This window comes from Rhinoderma darwinii, chromosome 5 (genome assembly GCF_050947455.1).
Source record: "Rhinoderma darwinii isolate aRhiDar2 chromosome 5, aRhiDar2.hap1, whole genome shotgun sequence".
Taxonomy (NCBI): Eukaryota; Metazoa; Chordata; class Amphibia; order Anura; family Rhinodermatidae; genus Rhinoderma; species Rhinoderma darwinii.
In genome coordinates, this window is record NC_134691.1 from 100,976,477 (window position 1) to 100,993,133 (window position 16,657).

Here is a 16,657-nt window from a genome sequence, read left to right on the forward strand (position 1 = left end):
CCGTACATTACAGCTTCACAATGACAACAGTTCATGACGTATCCGTTTAACAAATATCATTAAAGTTTATGGTGATTATTCTTGATTCTTCTGGATCTCTCTGCAGCCTTTGACACTGTAGACCACAAACTCCTACTCAACATGCTCCACTCTATTAGCCTTAAAGACACTACTCGCTCTTGGTTTTCTTCCTATTTCTCTGACCGCTCGTTCAGTGTGTCATTTGCTGGTTCCACTTCTTCTCCTCTTCCCCTTGCTATCGTGGTACCTCTAGGATCAGTCCTAGGTCTGCTACTCTTTTCTCTCTACACAGCCCCTATTGGACAAACCATCAGCATGTTTGGCTTCCAGTACCATCTTATTACACCAAATTATATGCCTCTTCCCATGACATCACCCCTGCTGTAATACAAAACACCACTGATTGTCTGTCCGCTGTCTCTAACATCATGTCCTCTCTCTATCTGAAACGAAATCTTTCTAAAACTGAGCTCTCTGTGTTCCCGCCATCTACTAACGTCCCTAAACCGGATGTCTCCATTTCCTTGTGTGGCGCTACCATAACTCCCAGGCAGTACGCCCGCTGTCTTGGGGTTATTTTTTAGTCAGATCTTTCTTTTACTTCACACATTTAATCACTTTCACGCTCCTGTCACTTTCACCTCAAAAACATCTCCAGAATCCGCCCTTTTCTTACTGTGGAAACAGCCAAAGCTCTCATTGTCGTTCTGATTCACTCTCGTCTTGACTGCTGTAACTCATTACTCATCCGTCTTCCACTCAATAAACTCTCCCCTCTCCAATCTATACTTTATGCAGCAGCCAGACTTCTCTGTCTGACCAACCGCTACACCAATGCCGCTACCCTGTGCCAGTCACTGCACTGGTTGCCCATTCCCTTCAGAATTAAATTCAAACTTATTACTCTCACCCACAAAGCTCTCCACAGTGCTGCACCTCCTTACATCTCCTCCCTCATCACGGTCTACCACCCTACTCGCGCTCCACATTCTGCCAACGACCTTAGATTAACATCCACCATAATCCGAACCTCCCACTACCATCTCCAAGATTTTTCTCGTGCTGCACCAGTCCTCTGGATGCACTACCCCAGGCAATCAGATTAATTCCCAACATCCATAGTTTTAAACATACCCTGAAAACACATCTCTTTAGACAGGCCTATAACATTCCCTAATCTGACTCCTTTCCCTGGCCCCTCTTTTACATTAGTCATGAGCACTTGACCCCTTCATTCAGCAGTATCCCCCACACTCCTTACACCCTAATGCACTTCATGTCTGTCATACACAGATGCTGGCTGGTGACCGGCTCATGCAGCTTTATGTGTACTACCCCATATGTATAAAAGATGGCTGGACCATTGTACTTAATAAGCACTTTTTACATTTGGTGTCTCCCTTATTTCCTCATAGATTGTAAGCTCTTGCGAGAAGGGCCTCACTCCTCTTGTTTGAATTGTAAATTTGTTTTGTCACTATGTAACATCTGATATTGTCTGTACAATGTACCCTCTGAATTGTAAAGTGCTGCGGAATATGTTGGTGCTATATAAAGATTATTATTATTCGAGGCATCCGTCACAGTCTGCCTTTAATACATACGTCGGGAGCTTTTCCGGGCGTATTTGTCAGACTTAGACCCCTTCACATCACGATTATAGCACTAAGATGTCTCAAAGCTTATGGCCGGTAGTACTTTCCCCTGTTCTCAGAGATATAGTGGAGGATGTGACACAGCAGTGGTATATTTCTTACCTTGAGAAAAAACAAAGGGTTTGGTCATGAAAGATCTGCGAGGTTGTGCACTTCGGACAATTAGGACATAGATGATCATTGCCTCAGGCTGAAATATTGCACTATGAATGGTGAGTTATATGTTGGATATGGTTTCTTAAGAGTCTCTAACGTAGACTTTCATATCCACACTTGTCTTCATTTGTATTCAGAGGTCTCTTTCACAGACCCTCAAAACCTCAGTGGTCAATAAATTCCAATTCACACATGAGGAACTGAATACCACATCTGATAAAAACGCCCCCAAACTAGTATTATTGGGGGCTTAAAGGTTATCTCAAGTCATCAAGGATTAAATCTGTGCTGTGTACACTTCATACACTGGCCACCAGTAGATTACTAGCGCTCTCCTGACAATAATATACGTAGCGACATTACTGCTTACACCTTATTCTCAGGTCTTGCAGCTCCTAACAAAATATCACTCCAGGTTATGGTTATAAATAGTTTTCTCCTTTTTTTTTTTCTTCACTTGCGTTCAAGAAAATTGACACATCCTGAAGTTCCAAGTAGCTTACAATTGAAGCCGTAACTCTGACAGTGACTGCAGGCTATACAAATCCTTCTTGAGATGTTGTTTACTGCTGTGATGGTCAAAGCTTTTACTAAATTCACTGGCATATTATCATGTACCGGGAGGGGTTTTATTACTTTGAATGTTAGCCCATGGATACATGCTGTATCTGAGGTTAACGGACTCTCTGGACAGTCTCTGGAGGGAGAAGTATAAAGAATCCTTATTTACAAACTGCTACAAATTGGTGCTCGGCAATGGCTGATGTGTTGATCGGACAATACAAAGGCGTCCCCATGGACTTCAGGAATAATAGCTGCATGTGAGATAGCCAATGAGCATCTGATTGTATCTGGACTAATGCTCAGTGTTTCAGGGAAAAGAGCATTAAGTTAGGGCGCCTAGATCAGGGCCTGATGAAGTGATCTCTTGTTTAACGATCTGACTCCTTAAGGGTATTATCAAGCTCTGATACTGATGGAAATGTGAAGTCTAGTGAGCCAGCACAGTATGAGCCATTATAAGTTTAACTGTGCTGAAGGAAGCGCGAAAGAAGATGTTTGTTTTCCGTGTTTTCCCTCAGCACATCCTACAGGCTGTAATTTTTACCCATTGCTTTATAGTTCTATGTCCTAGCAGTAGGATGATGCTGGATTCACAGTGGATACATATGCAGGGTTGCAATGAATTTTAGTAGTGGCACAAATCTCAACTAGTGTTTTGTTTTTTTTCAATTGTGGCATCTTGTTGCATTATTTTTGTGACTTTATGGTGTAGAGCTTTTACAGTGCTTAGACCTGCATTATAGCTCAAAGTCAAGGAAATAATTTTTAGCTGTACAATATTTTTGTTACTTGAGTCATGTTCCTACTCTTAATATTTTACCATTACATATTTATAGCTGCCACCTGCCCAGTTTTCACCCATCTGTTCCGATTGTCATCATTGACGATGGTGAACTCTTGAATGTCCCTACATCTGTATTTCAGGTGTTCAGCAGAACTGTACTGTTTCATTTTTCTAAAGCCAGGTCTGGAGTTCAGTCAGGCAGCCTAAACCCTACCAAAGTAACCTGACCATTATATATAGAACTTTTATGTATTTACTTTTAAAGTAGACTGGAAAAAGCAGTCACTACGTGAGTCTATCTGTGGGGGTGCAGCACGCTGGAGCGAGAAGTAGATATTTAAAGGGGTTTCCTGCTTTTAGTATTTACTTTTTTGCCATTCAGTCCTGACAGGAGGTCACATTTTGTTGGTCTAGCGGCTGTGGCCCTTACCAATGTCCTTTTAAAGTGAATGTCCAACTTTTAACACCGCCATGTTTAGAATGCCCTGATTAATTTCTTACTATATATTTTTAGTGGTTGGAGAAGAAAGTCACAAAAGAGCCTAAAAGTTTAAATGCCTTCACCACTATTGCGTGAGAGGGGGAAGCCACATAGGCCTGACAAATTTATTCTAGAAAACTGGGGTAAATTATTGTGAAAATCTATGTTCGCGCCTGGCTGGCTTAGTTTCCACTACATGGGGCGTAGCAAGGTAGAGGCTCGTACCAGGCCCTGTACCTTGTCCCCCCACGGTCGGACTTCCTTTCCGAATAGTTAAATAAATAAAATAATGCTCCCCTCACCACTCCTATTCTCCCCGCTGGGTCCCCTCAGGCTCCCTCAGCATGTTGCGGCTCACAAAATGTACTGGCGCCAGGCAGCGTAAGCGTTGCATGTGATGCAGCACTGATGGCGTTGAGTGCTGCATCGCATATAAGGCCCTAATGCTGCTCAGCGTCCGTATATTGTATGAGCCGCAGCAAAATGAGGGAGCCTGAGGGGAGAAGATTTGATGTGGGTATGCTTATTTTTTATTTTATGTCTAATGGGGGACACCAGTCTTCGTAAATCTACCCCATAGAGTTAAAAGATAAAATTCTGTCTGCCTGCAGACACAACTAGAGGGAGCTTAGGCGCATGCTGCATACTGATTTATTAATGCATTTACAGTATGTAAGTAAACTTGCAATATCCAACTAGTGGTGGCTGAAGGCGACCAAAATTTTATACTTTTACTCTGCGGTATGCCTATGCCATAGATTTTAAACCTTGTACAAAATAGCTGTAGTGTCCATGGCTGCGGACTGTCTGTATTACTCACCCCCTGGCAGCCCTGGCCATGGATCTGTGAGCGCTGGCCTTCATCTACGCCCCAAGAGATGCCAGCGCTCACTTCCGCTCTGGTCCGCAGTGTCCCGTAGGGTGGGGTGCGTGTGCACGCTTGTGCCCTGCCACATGGGAATTATCATTAATTAGCTCATGATCACCCTGGACTATAAGAAGGGCCTTGCCCCTTTGCTCATTGCTCAGTGCCTTAAACCTGTTTGAGTCGTGTTGTACCACTGGTTTTGCCTGCTGTGTTACACCATGTCTGGTGTCTGCTGTCAAGGTCCCATCTGTGCCTAGCCGTTGCTACTGTATGAACCACTACAGGTACCCTTGTGCTTGGACTATTTATAGATTGACTTGGTACTCTGTTGGCCAGCTGTTTTCCGCTACTGCGGTACGGCCCCTTTTGTCCACATACCCACAGATCGTGACAATAACGCTCTAACCGTTGTAAGATATTGCTATGTAAGTGCATCATGTTACAGCTTCAGGTCCGTACTCCTAGTAGCGAAATTGGCATAACCCTGCTAGAATACAGCGAACTCATGGTTGCAAGTCGTCCCCCCTCACCTCTCTCTGCAGTGATGACAGACACTGCTGTGTATGCAATTCAGGAGAGGTTGGAGAGAGTGCTCCCCTCATGAAAACAGCTGTATTCTTTCAGCACTCCTATTACCCAACAGAATGGGCCCATACCTGTAATATACTGCCCTTACATAGGGCAGCATATTAAGATGACAGAAGCATAGAGCTGACATGTCTGAGGTTATGCAGGGGTAATATTATTTTTTTAATTAAAAAGTCTTATTCATTTTCTGGTTGTATATATTATGTTTAGGTTGAGCCATATGAAAATCTAGATGTCATTTTGCAGAAGATATGCCCACCTCTGTCTCTTCCCTGAACTGGTTTAGATTCGGCTTGTAATTGTGATAGCAGAGTGCCCCAGGCAGCCCCAGCAGAGATAATGCAGATTTGATGTTCTCTTAAGCTTGCAGACCTGTCTGAAAAAAGAGCTGTTAACCTTATCTAAATTTTGAAATGTTGGTGGTGACTATTAAGTAACTCTGAGCTTGTTCTTCATGCATGATCATTGTATATCACACAGTCAGGAGTGACAGGTGCATAGAGAGTGTATGAACGTTCAGGGGCCAATGCATCACATTTTGTAATACTCATTGCAGTTAGATGTAGGTTTGAATTATTAGATTGCACAGAGTCTATACTTTCTAATATTCAGAGGGGACTTCTGGGTGCAAAGAAAGTGGGAAACCAACAGAATTGTGAATTCTGCTCAGGATTATAAACAGGCTGTAAATAGAACAAAAAAAAAAAGTTATCCAAATGTAACAGTCATTATAGGTAACAACTGATTCAACATAATCTCTGTTGATACCTACCAAGACCAAAGTGAATTCCTATTGGAAAAATTGACAGTATAACTATGCATATCATTATGTCTCTTTATGCCCTCACATGGACCGTTGAAATATACATTAATATATTATTACAACATTATATATCATTGGCTTGGGTTTCTGCTAAGACTGTATACTGTAGGTCTGGTATGTGGGGCATAATGTAGGATTATTCTGCATGTGTTTTCCATGTTGTAAAATATCTATCTGTACTTCAGATGAACCTTCTAAGGATAACACAAATATGATAGCAGTGACATAAGTTTGGATATCATTAATTTGTTTCAGCCACAGTCTAGCAAATCTTCTGATTTTCATTTCAACGTTACTATTTGTTTTACTAATATGCTTGCATTTATGCATATTTATCATTGAATAATATCCATTTTACTGCATTGTGATATAGAATAGAACTCTTGGTAAATTAACTCTACAAAATGTGTCGCATTTGGAGCATAGAAAATAATAAAAGCTATATATGCATAGATCTACCCCTAGCGCTGTACAGCATTTCATAGGATAACCTTTCATTCATCCTCCTGATCCGAGCCAGGCCTTTTGTTCCACTGCTAGGCTGGGTACTGGTTATCAGATCGGGATGATTGGGTACTGGTTATCAGATCGGGATGATTGGGTACTGGTTATCAGATCGGGAAGCTTGGGTACGAATTATCAGATAGGGATGATTGGGTACTGGTCATTAGATAGGGATGATTGGGTACTGGTCATTAGATGGGTATGATTGGGTACTGGTCATTAGATGGGGATGATTGGGTACTGGTCATTAGATGAGGATGATTGGGTACTGGTCATTAGATGAGGATGATTGGGTACTGGTCATTAGATGAGGATGATTGGGTACTGGTCATTAGATGGGGATGATTGGGTACTGGTCATTAGATGGGGATAATTGGGTACTGGTTTTCAGATAGGGATGATTGGGTACTGGTTATCAGAAAGGGATGCTTGGGTAACGGTTATCTGATGGGGATGATTGGGTACCGGTTATCAGATGGGGATGATTGGGTACCGGTTATCAGATGGGGATGATTGGGTACAGGTTATCAGATGGGGATGATTGGGTACCGATTATCAGATGGGGATGATTGGGTACCGATTATCAGATGGGGATGATTGGGTACCGATTATCAGATAGGGATGATTGGGTACTGGTCATTAGATGGGGATGATTGATTGGATACTGGTTTTCAGATGGGGATGATTGGGTACTGGTTATCAGATGGGGATGATTGGGTACTGGTTATCAGATGGGGATGATTGGGTACCGGTTATCAGATGGGGATGATTGGGTACCGGTTATCAGATGGGGATGATTGGGTACCGATTATCAGATAGGGATGATTGGGTACTGGTCATTAGATGGGGATGATTGATTGGCTACTGGTTTTCAGATGGGGATGATTGGGTACTGGTTATCAGATGGGGATGATTGGGTACTGGTTATCAGATGGGGATGATTGGGTACCGGTTATCAGATGGGGATGATTGGGTACTGATTATCAGATGGGGATGATTGGGTACTGGTCATTAGATAGGGATGATTGGGTACTGGTCATTTAGATGGGGATGATTGGATACTGGTCATTAGATGGGGATGATTGGATACTGGTCATTAGATGGGGATGATTGGATACTGGTCATTAGATGGGGATGATTGGATACTGGTCATTAGATGGGGATGATTGGGTACTGGTCATTAGATGGGGATGATTGGGTACTGGTCATCGGATAGTAATGCTTGGTTACTGTTCATCATGTATGGTTGCTTTAGGCTGCAGTTATATGCAAGTAACATGCATTGTGTAATAGACATTACATGGGGACTTTGTACAACTTTTATGTACTATATATGTTATTCTGAATTGTAATACTGGTTGTTTACATATGTACAACATACTGGGTGGGCATCACAAGTGTATGAGAAATAGACTAGTGATTGTGTTGCACGTATTGCACCCTAAAACTGAAAACACATCAATTGTATCATCATTGTTGTCTGTGTTCCCTGTTCATATATACGTTTTTTATTTTACATTTAGTGTGCGTGTCGGGACAGCTACCCACGTACATGCTTAACATTTTAATAGGGCTCCATTGACAGACGCAAGTCAAGAGTGTCATTTTGGCCTTGGTCTTGCCAGTATACAATCAACAATGATGACAGAAAAATCATAAACAAAAAAATCATATACTTTTTTTTTTCTCAATATGGTAGCCTATGGGGCTTTTCATGACGTATCCCTTAAACGGGTAACATTACATGTGTTAAATGGATGCTTAACAGTGGCATCAGTCACTCTTAGACTATAGTGGTATCCGTTAAACAGATACATCACGTAAATGGTTACGATATTTCGTTACTTATCCGTTAAACGGATACCATCATGGCCTATGGGTGACTGATGCCTTATATGTGTGTCTAATCAGAAAAAATATGAAAGGATGTTGTTTCCCAAATTGAAACTTTAAACATTAAATGATCTGAACTGTATATAGTCCCCATCAAAGCCTGCTACTGCCAACACGTTATTTCATCTTTAGTTACAAATAGAGAAAGCAAAGCAATCCAGCTTAGTGGAAATGACAGCTTGATGAGGCAGATACCATTACGTTTACAACATTTGTGTCATGTGCGCTACGGTAGTTAAAGGAACATATTGGTGGATGGGCTATTAAACTGTTTTGCCAAGTGCTTACAGTGAGATTAACTACTTCTCTCCATCGCCAACAGTTAATATTATTATAAATAGGTATCTTTGGCAGAGACTGCCAAATGATGAAGAAGTTGATGTTGTTCTAAATGTCACTTTTAGGTGAGGAACGTCTGATACAGTATGTATAATATGACCCTGCGTTTGATATAGAAATGTTCCTAAATCATAAATTCATTCAAATATTGACAAGTCTTGAGTCTTTTTATGTGCACACCTAGGATATGTTCACACAGGGAGGATACGCTGCGTAAAAGCACACCGCGTATCCGCCCTGAGCGCCGCAGGGAATTCTGGACAAAAAAAAAGCACAGATTGTGGTGCAGTTTTTCAGACTGAAATGTCCGCTGCGGAGAACTACACATACAAACACAAAAAGTCATACGTACGTAGGCATGGCGAAGCGTTCCTCTATCATCCTGCAGGCCGCCTTCCTGGGATGACATTTCATCCCATGTGACCACAGAAGCGGTCACATGGGATTAAATCTCTTCCCAGGGGGCCGGCCTGGACAAAGAAGCACAGAATTCTGGGTAAGTATACATCATTTTTTTATTTTATTTTTGAAATTTTTGCAGTGAAATCCGCTTTTCCGACGAAAAAATCGCAACATCTGCTATTTGTTGCGGGTTTTACTTCCCCTTTGAATTCAATGGGGAAAACCCACAACAAAAAAGCATCCGCTCATCATTTAGGCTGCGTGTGGATGAGATTTGTTTAAATCCGTTCCGGAAAAGCTGCAGCATTTACGCTACGTGTGAACTTACACTTAGGACTCATGCACACAGCAATTCTTTATTCATGGACCCTGTATAGCGGTGTATGCAGTCCATGAGCATCTGTAAGGTACCGTAACCTCCCCTACAATATTTTAGCATGCAATTCAACCTATCGCTATTTTTCTTACAGAAATTGTGTATCCCCATCCTAACACTTAATTTTTTTTTACATTTATAACTTTTCCTTTGTTCAACAAATTATCGCCGGGCTGATCACCGATCGCTGATTGTTATTCAGGAGACTACTATAATACATTATTCGGTTTTCTACCGCTGTGGAAAATACTAAGGGTTAACTTGCAACCAGATCTTCTATTTAGAATAAACTCTTTAGCAGCCCCTATAAATGCCCTTTTACTCTAGAACTGGTATAAATTATTTGGAAGGTGCTGTAAGTCAACCCTATAATACCGCGGTTGGTGATGACACAGTTTTAGGAAGTAGGTAGGCCACACTAGGTTTTATAACTTTTCTTTAAGCGGTTTTAGTGAATAAGAATTTGCAAATGTGTAGCCCTTGATTTACACATTTCACGTTTATTGGTTGATTTTGCACTTCTGTTTAATGGATCTTTACATGCAATTTATGTCACGTCTCTTTTTTCATAGATGAAGGTCTGAACCATGAGTGCAAGCTTTGCAGCCAGTCATTTGACTCCCCAGCAAAACTCCAGTGCCATCTTATTGAGCACAGCTTTGAAGGAATGGGGGGCACTTTTAAATGCCCTGTCTGTTTTACAGGTACATTTTTACTAGAACTTTCTCATTGTGTACTAATGTGACCAATTTTTCATTCGGCAGAATTAACCCGAAAACCAAATCAAATAACTTTTTTTCATAGCTAGTTAACAATATATCAATAGATACAGGATGTGCTCTTTTTAAGATGTCTTTTTTTTTTACAATATACCCCATGGCTGCAATGTGATAATAAAAGACAACATTGACCCTACATATTTTTATCCATAAAAACATTTTTCAGATTTTAGTTTACATGAAAAAACACAAGAACTTCACAAATACTTTATATAATGTTAAAGCTTGTAGTAGCCCATTCTCATTCCGTTAGCTAAGCTAACATCTCTATAGCACTCCTTGCTTGTTCAGTTTCTCTACAAGGCATTCTTTGGTAATTTACAGAATTTAGCTGTAGTCTTTACACCAGGCTCCATACAGTAACATGGTGTAGGTAAGGAATCTGTGTAAAAACTGTTATTTTAGGGACATTTCATTTAACTGCTTCTTTAAGAAAAATCAGTCGCACATATTCTTGTTTTTTAGTTGTGGTAGTGGTACATTTCCACGCGGCACTAAGCTTTATTATATGAAATGTAATTTTACTAACGCAATGCCAAAAAATATATTGAAGTGCCGAAAATCACTTTAATGTGTGAAACTTGCAAAATATACAAATGAATGTTTAGTCTTAACATATTAATTTAACCATAATGTATGAAAACGGTAATTTGGTATAATCTGTCATTTGTTTATATGTGTCATTAAGAATGCAACCGTAAAGTATACTTCCAGTAATGTGTCTGCAGCTCGAATGTGTAATAAATTGCACCTAAATTTGGCGCACCTTAGAGCAATTTGGCGCATTCTTGTTAAACCAGTTCTTTGCGCCACTCGAAACGCTTTTTTTTAAAGTGTTGAAAAAACGGGTGTGGCTTATGATGCACCATTGTGCGCCCAAAAAAACTGCCACAAAATTCTGTTGCAAATTAAGCCAAATCAAAGGTGGTATAAGAAAGAGAAAAGTGTCTAGCAGGTCAAGTAAGGGTCCTTTTTACACAGGCCCATTTTGGCCATAAAAACGATCGCCAATCAACGAGACAGCTTGTTGATCGGCACTTTCACAAGGAGCTGTGATCAGTAATGTATGGGGACAAGAGATTGTTCTACGATCGCTTATCCCGAAGCATTTCCATCATGTCGGCAGTGTATCTCCCTGTTTACACAGGGAGATGTGCTGCCGACAACTTTAATATTTTCTGCTGCATAAACGATACGATCAGCCGATGAACACTCGTCTGCTCGTTCATTGGCTGCTCGTTGCCCTGCTTATACAGGGCAACGATCGGGAATGAGGATTCATATAAACGCTCGTTTGCCTGATCATTGGCCTATGTAAAAGGGCCTTAAAATGCGCCAAAATTATCATACAGCATTCACCACTGTGATTAATTTGGCGCATCTTCTGACTGCGTTGTCTAAGCTTATACGGTCTAAATCTTAGCTAGTATTAGTAAATGTGCCCTATTGGGCCTGACTTGCTGTAAGAATATAGTTAAACAAGTACAGTATCTGGTAATGTGCTGTCTCCTAGACATTGCAGAATGGATATTGGCAGATATGCACAGAAGCCTCTGTTACAAGGCTGCTAATGTTTATAATGGGGACTCCACAGCGAGGCCCCATACCGCGTATGGAAGCCTAGGGGACCGCCTGCTGCTTTGTCTCCTTTCTGTACTTTATGAATAGTGCACAGCATGGACCTTGGCCTGTCCATGCTGCAATACCTAGTAAACAACCCTGAAAAAAATCCAAAGATAAGGCAGGTCTTCAAAGATAAAGTGACAAACTTGGAAATCTTTTTATTCACCTATATATATATATATATATATATATATATATATATATATATATATTATAATATAATGGTGGGGCACCTAAGCGGTAGTCCCTGGAGGTATTGCACCCGTAAACCAGTGGCTGTTTTTTTTGGATGTTTAGTAAACAACATATAAATAAGCTAATGTAGCATATGGATAACTGCAAGCATATAGTATGTTCTGCGTATACATGTATATAAGGATAAAAAGGAGATTTGCTATTTGGCACAACCCATGATGACATGAATACAATTTATAAGGCCTCATGCACGTGGCTGCATTATGGTTCTTTACAAACTCAGGGTTTCATACAAAGGGCATAAAAAGGCATAAGTAAAGAAATGTTGCCATGTTCCAGCGGACACCGTATTATTTAGGTATTATAGGTGGCAATATCTCAGAAATACAACACCACGCAGAGCACCACACTGGCACATGGAGTGCCTATAGCTATATAGTATAGTGGCACAGACCCTCCTTTTGCTTCTCTGACCAGTGCATGATGTTTTCCATAGGAATGCAGGTATCCTACTGCAATATTTTAACATTACAATATATACATATAGTGTGTGTGTGTGTGTGTGTGTGTGTGTGTGTGTGTGTGTGTGTGTGTGTGTGTGTGTGTGTGTGTATTTTATTTCTATTTGTCTATTTTAAATTAATGAATCTATAATTATCTAACTGTACCAGTAGACTGATATCAATTCAAAATGATATACATTTTCTTATGTTTTTCAGCTTTAGATCAGGTAGTATAACCTGCGAGTATATTCCATCTAAACAAGGCTAGAAGAACTGAATTACTAAAATAACAATTTATTATCTCATTTTAACACATAAAGCGATGCAAGTGCCACCCTTCATTATGGTTATTATTGCCTTTTGAAGGGTGCCAAGGGGAAGAGGTGCTCAAACAGCGACATCTAGTGTTGAACCTGGCAGTAACATCTCTGTTTTTAATAGTATGAGAGCAAAGAATAACATAATACAGAGAGTAAATGAGCTGCAGATCTTATTTGCCACACTATGAAGGAGAAAAGCCGCAGATTAGACCGTCTGCCCTCAGCAAACTTAATTTTGGGTTTTTTATCTTCCGCCTAAGAAAAGCCTGTTGTGAGCCCAATAGGTGGACAGTCTACATATCCTGCAGTAATAAAGGCAATCGTCTCTGTGTGCAGATGTTCTCAAAAGAATCCTGCAGCTATCTCTAGTGGCTACTACAGACCCTCGTGAAATTCTTCCTTCTGCATAGGAGTAATGCCTTCTATCCAATATGTCAATTCTTTAATACTGCAGAGGGCTAGAAATCCTTTGGTGAAATCGATTTTTCTATTGACAACACTCGTAATGCTCTAATAAGCTACTAAGGGGCTTATTGTACAGGTTTTAGTGCAGCACTGCTGTAATGTCCTATGTGTTTTTAAATGTTTTATTTTACAGTAAATGCATTGAGAATTATTTGATTTTTGTTGTTATGATCTTTACAGATTCTTTTACTTTGGTTATAAAATCTGCCCGTTTGCTCTGGTAAAGCTTTTCTTCCTTAGAATCTGTTTCTCCATTTTTATAAACCTTGATGGGTCTAATTCATACAGATTTGTAATAATTTTGGAATTTATTTAGTATAGGGCATTTGGAGGTTTTCTTTTTAATATTTGGGCATTATGGTTATTGAAAAATGTTGGTGGCGATTGGGGGAAGGTTAATGCAGATTTTAACAATTTGTAAGAATTTAAAGGTGTTTTCTGGTTTAGAAATATAGCATGAGTGAATTCTCAGTCAATAGAGAGGGGTACTTCATAACTTAGATTCTCCATGCCCCTTATTAGCTTTGTTGCACTTCTTTGTATTTTTATTTTTTTTTTCAAACTCCAGGGCATCCTTTCTATGAACTGAAACCCAGGACTGAACTGCATATTCTAGATGAGGCCTCACTAATGCTTTGTAAAGTGGCAATATTACATCCCTGTCCCGCGAGTCCATGCCTCTTTTAATACACGACAATATCCTGCTGGCCTTTGAAGCAGCTGATTGACACTGCATGCTGTTATTTAGTTTATGATTTACAAGTACACCCAGATCCTTCTCAACTAGTGAATCCCCCAGTGTAGCTCCCCCTAGGACATATGATGCATGCAGGTTGTTGGTACCCAGATGCATAACTTTACATTTATCTACATTAAACTGCAATTGCCAAGTGGACGCCCAAACACTCAGTTTGTTTAAATCTGCTTGCAATTCACGAACATCTTCCATAGTCTGAACTATATTACATAGCTTGGTGTCCTCTGCAAAAATAGAAATCGTGCTATTAATCCCATCCTCTATATCATTAATAAATAAGTTGAATAATAGTGGTCCCAGCACTGAACCCTGGGGTACACCACGTATAACCGGGGACCATTCAGAGTAGGAATCATTTACCACAACTCTCTGGATACCGTCCTTGAGCCAATTCTCAATCCAATTACAAACTATACTTTCTAAACCTATAGTCCTTAATTTACCCATTAGACGTCTATGAGGGACAGTGTCAAATGCCTTTGCAAAGTCCAAAAACACTATATCCACAGCGGCCCCTCTGTCTAGGCTTCTGCTCACCTCTTCATAAAAACAAATCAGGTTAGTTTGACAACTTCTGTCCTTAGTAAAACCGTGCTGGCTGTCACTTATAATGCTATTTATTGTCACATAATCCTGTATATAGTCCCTCCATAGCCCCTCAAACATTTACACCACAATGGATGTTAAGCTTACTGGTCTATAATTACCTGGGGAAGACCTAGAGCCCTTTTTGAAAATAGGCACCACATTTGCCCTGCGCCAGTCCCTTGGCACTATACCAGTCACTAGAGATTCTCTGAATATTATGGAGAGGGGGACAGAAATAACTGAACTAAGCTCTTTAAGAATTCTAGGGTGTAACCCATCTGGTCCTGGGGCCTTGTGTACATTTATTTAATTTCATTTAACTTGGACCATATCTACATTCATCCAATTCAGTATATCAACTGATATATTAACAGCACTGGCAGCGGCTACATCAGCTGCTCTTTCTTCAGTTGTATATACAGAGCTAAAGAACCCATTTAGTAACTCTGCCTTCTCTTGATCCCCTGTGACCAACTCCCCATTACCACTATCTAGGGGTCCTACATGTTCAGACCTTGGCTTTTTGCATTTATATACTTGAATAATATTTTGGGATTTGTTTTACTATCCTTGGCCACCTGCCTTTCATTTTCTATTTTTTCTGTTTTTTTTTTTAGCTTTTTACAGATTTTATTAAGCTCTTTATATTTTACAAAGGCTGCAGCTGTACCCTCAGATTTGTATTTTTCAAATGCCCTTTTTTTTTGCATGTATTGCCCTTTTTACAGAAGGTGTAAGCCATGTGGGGTTTAATTTTAGTAGTGTATACTTGTTACCTATAGGAATACATTTTGCACTATAATTACCCAAAGTAGATTTGAAAATCTCCCATTTATCATTTGTCCCATTATTTGACATTAGTTCTTCCCAGTGTATATCCTGAATTGCAGCCCTCATCCTGGGGAAATTGGCTTTCTTAAAATTAAATGTTTTTGCCCTCCCAGCCTGCGTTTGTTTTTTACAGTATAGGTAAAATGTAACTATATTATGATCACTGTTACCGAGGTTTTCACGAACATTGACGTTCCCAACAAGATCTGCATTATTAGAAATGACCAGATCCAACAGAGCTTCACCTCTAGTCGGGTCTTCCACAAACTGGCCCATAAAATTTCCCTGCAACAAGTTGAGGAAATGTCTCCCCTTTGCAGTTGAAGTCGAACCATGACACCAATTAATATCCCGGTAATTAAAATCTCCCATTATCACGACAGTACCCACCTGTGCAGCCTGCTCCATCTGTTTATATAGCTGACCTTCCATCACCTCAGTTATATCGGGGGGTCTATAGATTACACCAAAAGTAATTTTTTTCAGTGTTTTACCTCCCTTTGTAATTCCACCCACACGGTTTCAACCTCATGTGTGTAATTTTTTTTTTTTTTTAAATCTCTAAGACAGAGGCGTTCATTTTGTGGCTCTCCAGCTGTTGTGAAACTAGAATTCACAATGTTTCCTGACGCAGCATGCTGGGTGTTGTGGTTTGAGAAAGCCAGAGGTTGCAAATTATCTAAGGGAATACAAAATAATATTTTCTAACTAAAGGAGCCATACCGCTCCTTTGACTATTCTTGTAGATCCCGACCTTCGGTTGCGACTGACCTTTATGCCTGTCTCAGACCGGTGCAGCATTTCCCTGCTTTTAAAAAAATAAAAAAGGCACAGCACTCCTTCACCCTGTAAAGTTAGCGTGGTATGGATGTGATCACAGACATTTTCACCCCTGTCTTTGAGGTAGATCCAGCACATGCATACGCCACTCTTCAGCGCCATCTAGCACAACATCTTCACACTTTTCAGTTACACAATCTGTTAGAGGCAAGTCTATTTATTATGAAGATTGAAATGTTTTTGTTGCCATTTTTTGACCTTTACCAAGTGTCTTTTTAAGTTTGGGTTTCTGTTATATTTCCAGTTTCACCTTTAGTTTAATGTTACACAGGTTAAGTCTCATCTTATTATAATGAAGTAAT

General features: G+C 40.2%; 1 protein-coding gene across 8 annotated transcripts in view; it reads left to right on the forward strand.

The window, feature by feature from the left end:
• Positions 1-16,657, forward strand: part of ZNF521 (zinc finger protein 521) — a 327,057-nt gene that overhangs the window by 249,348 nt on the left and 61,052 nt on the right. For 7 of the 8 annotated variants that reach the window (XM_075826332.1, XM_075826326.1, XM_075826328.1 and 4 more), the window contains one exon: positions 10,027-10,158. The exons of the other annotated variant lie outside the window; for it this stretch is intronic. In XM_075826332.1, coding sequence (XP_075682447.1) covers positions 10,027-10,158 — 132 coding nt within the window. The remainder of the gene's footprint in view (positions 1-10,026; positions 10,159-16,657) is intronic. 8 annotated transcript variants of the gene reach the window in all.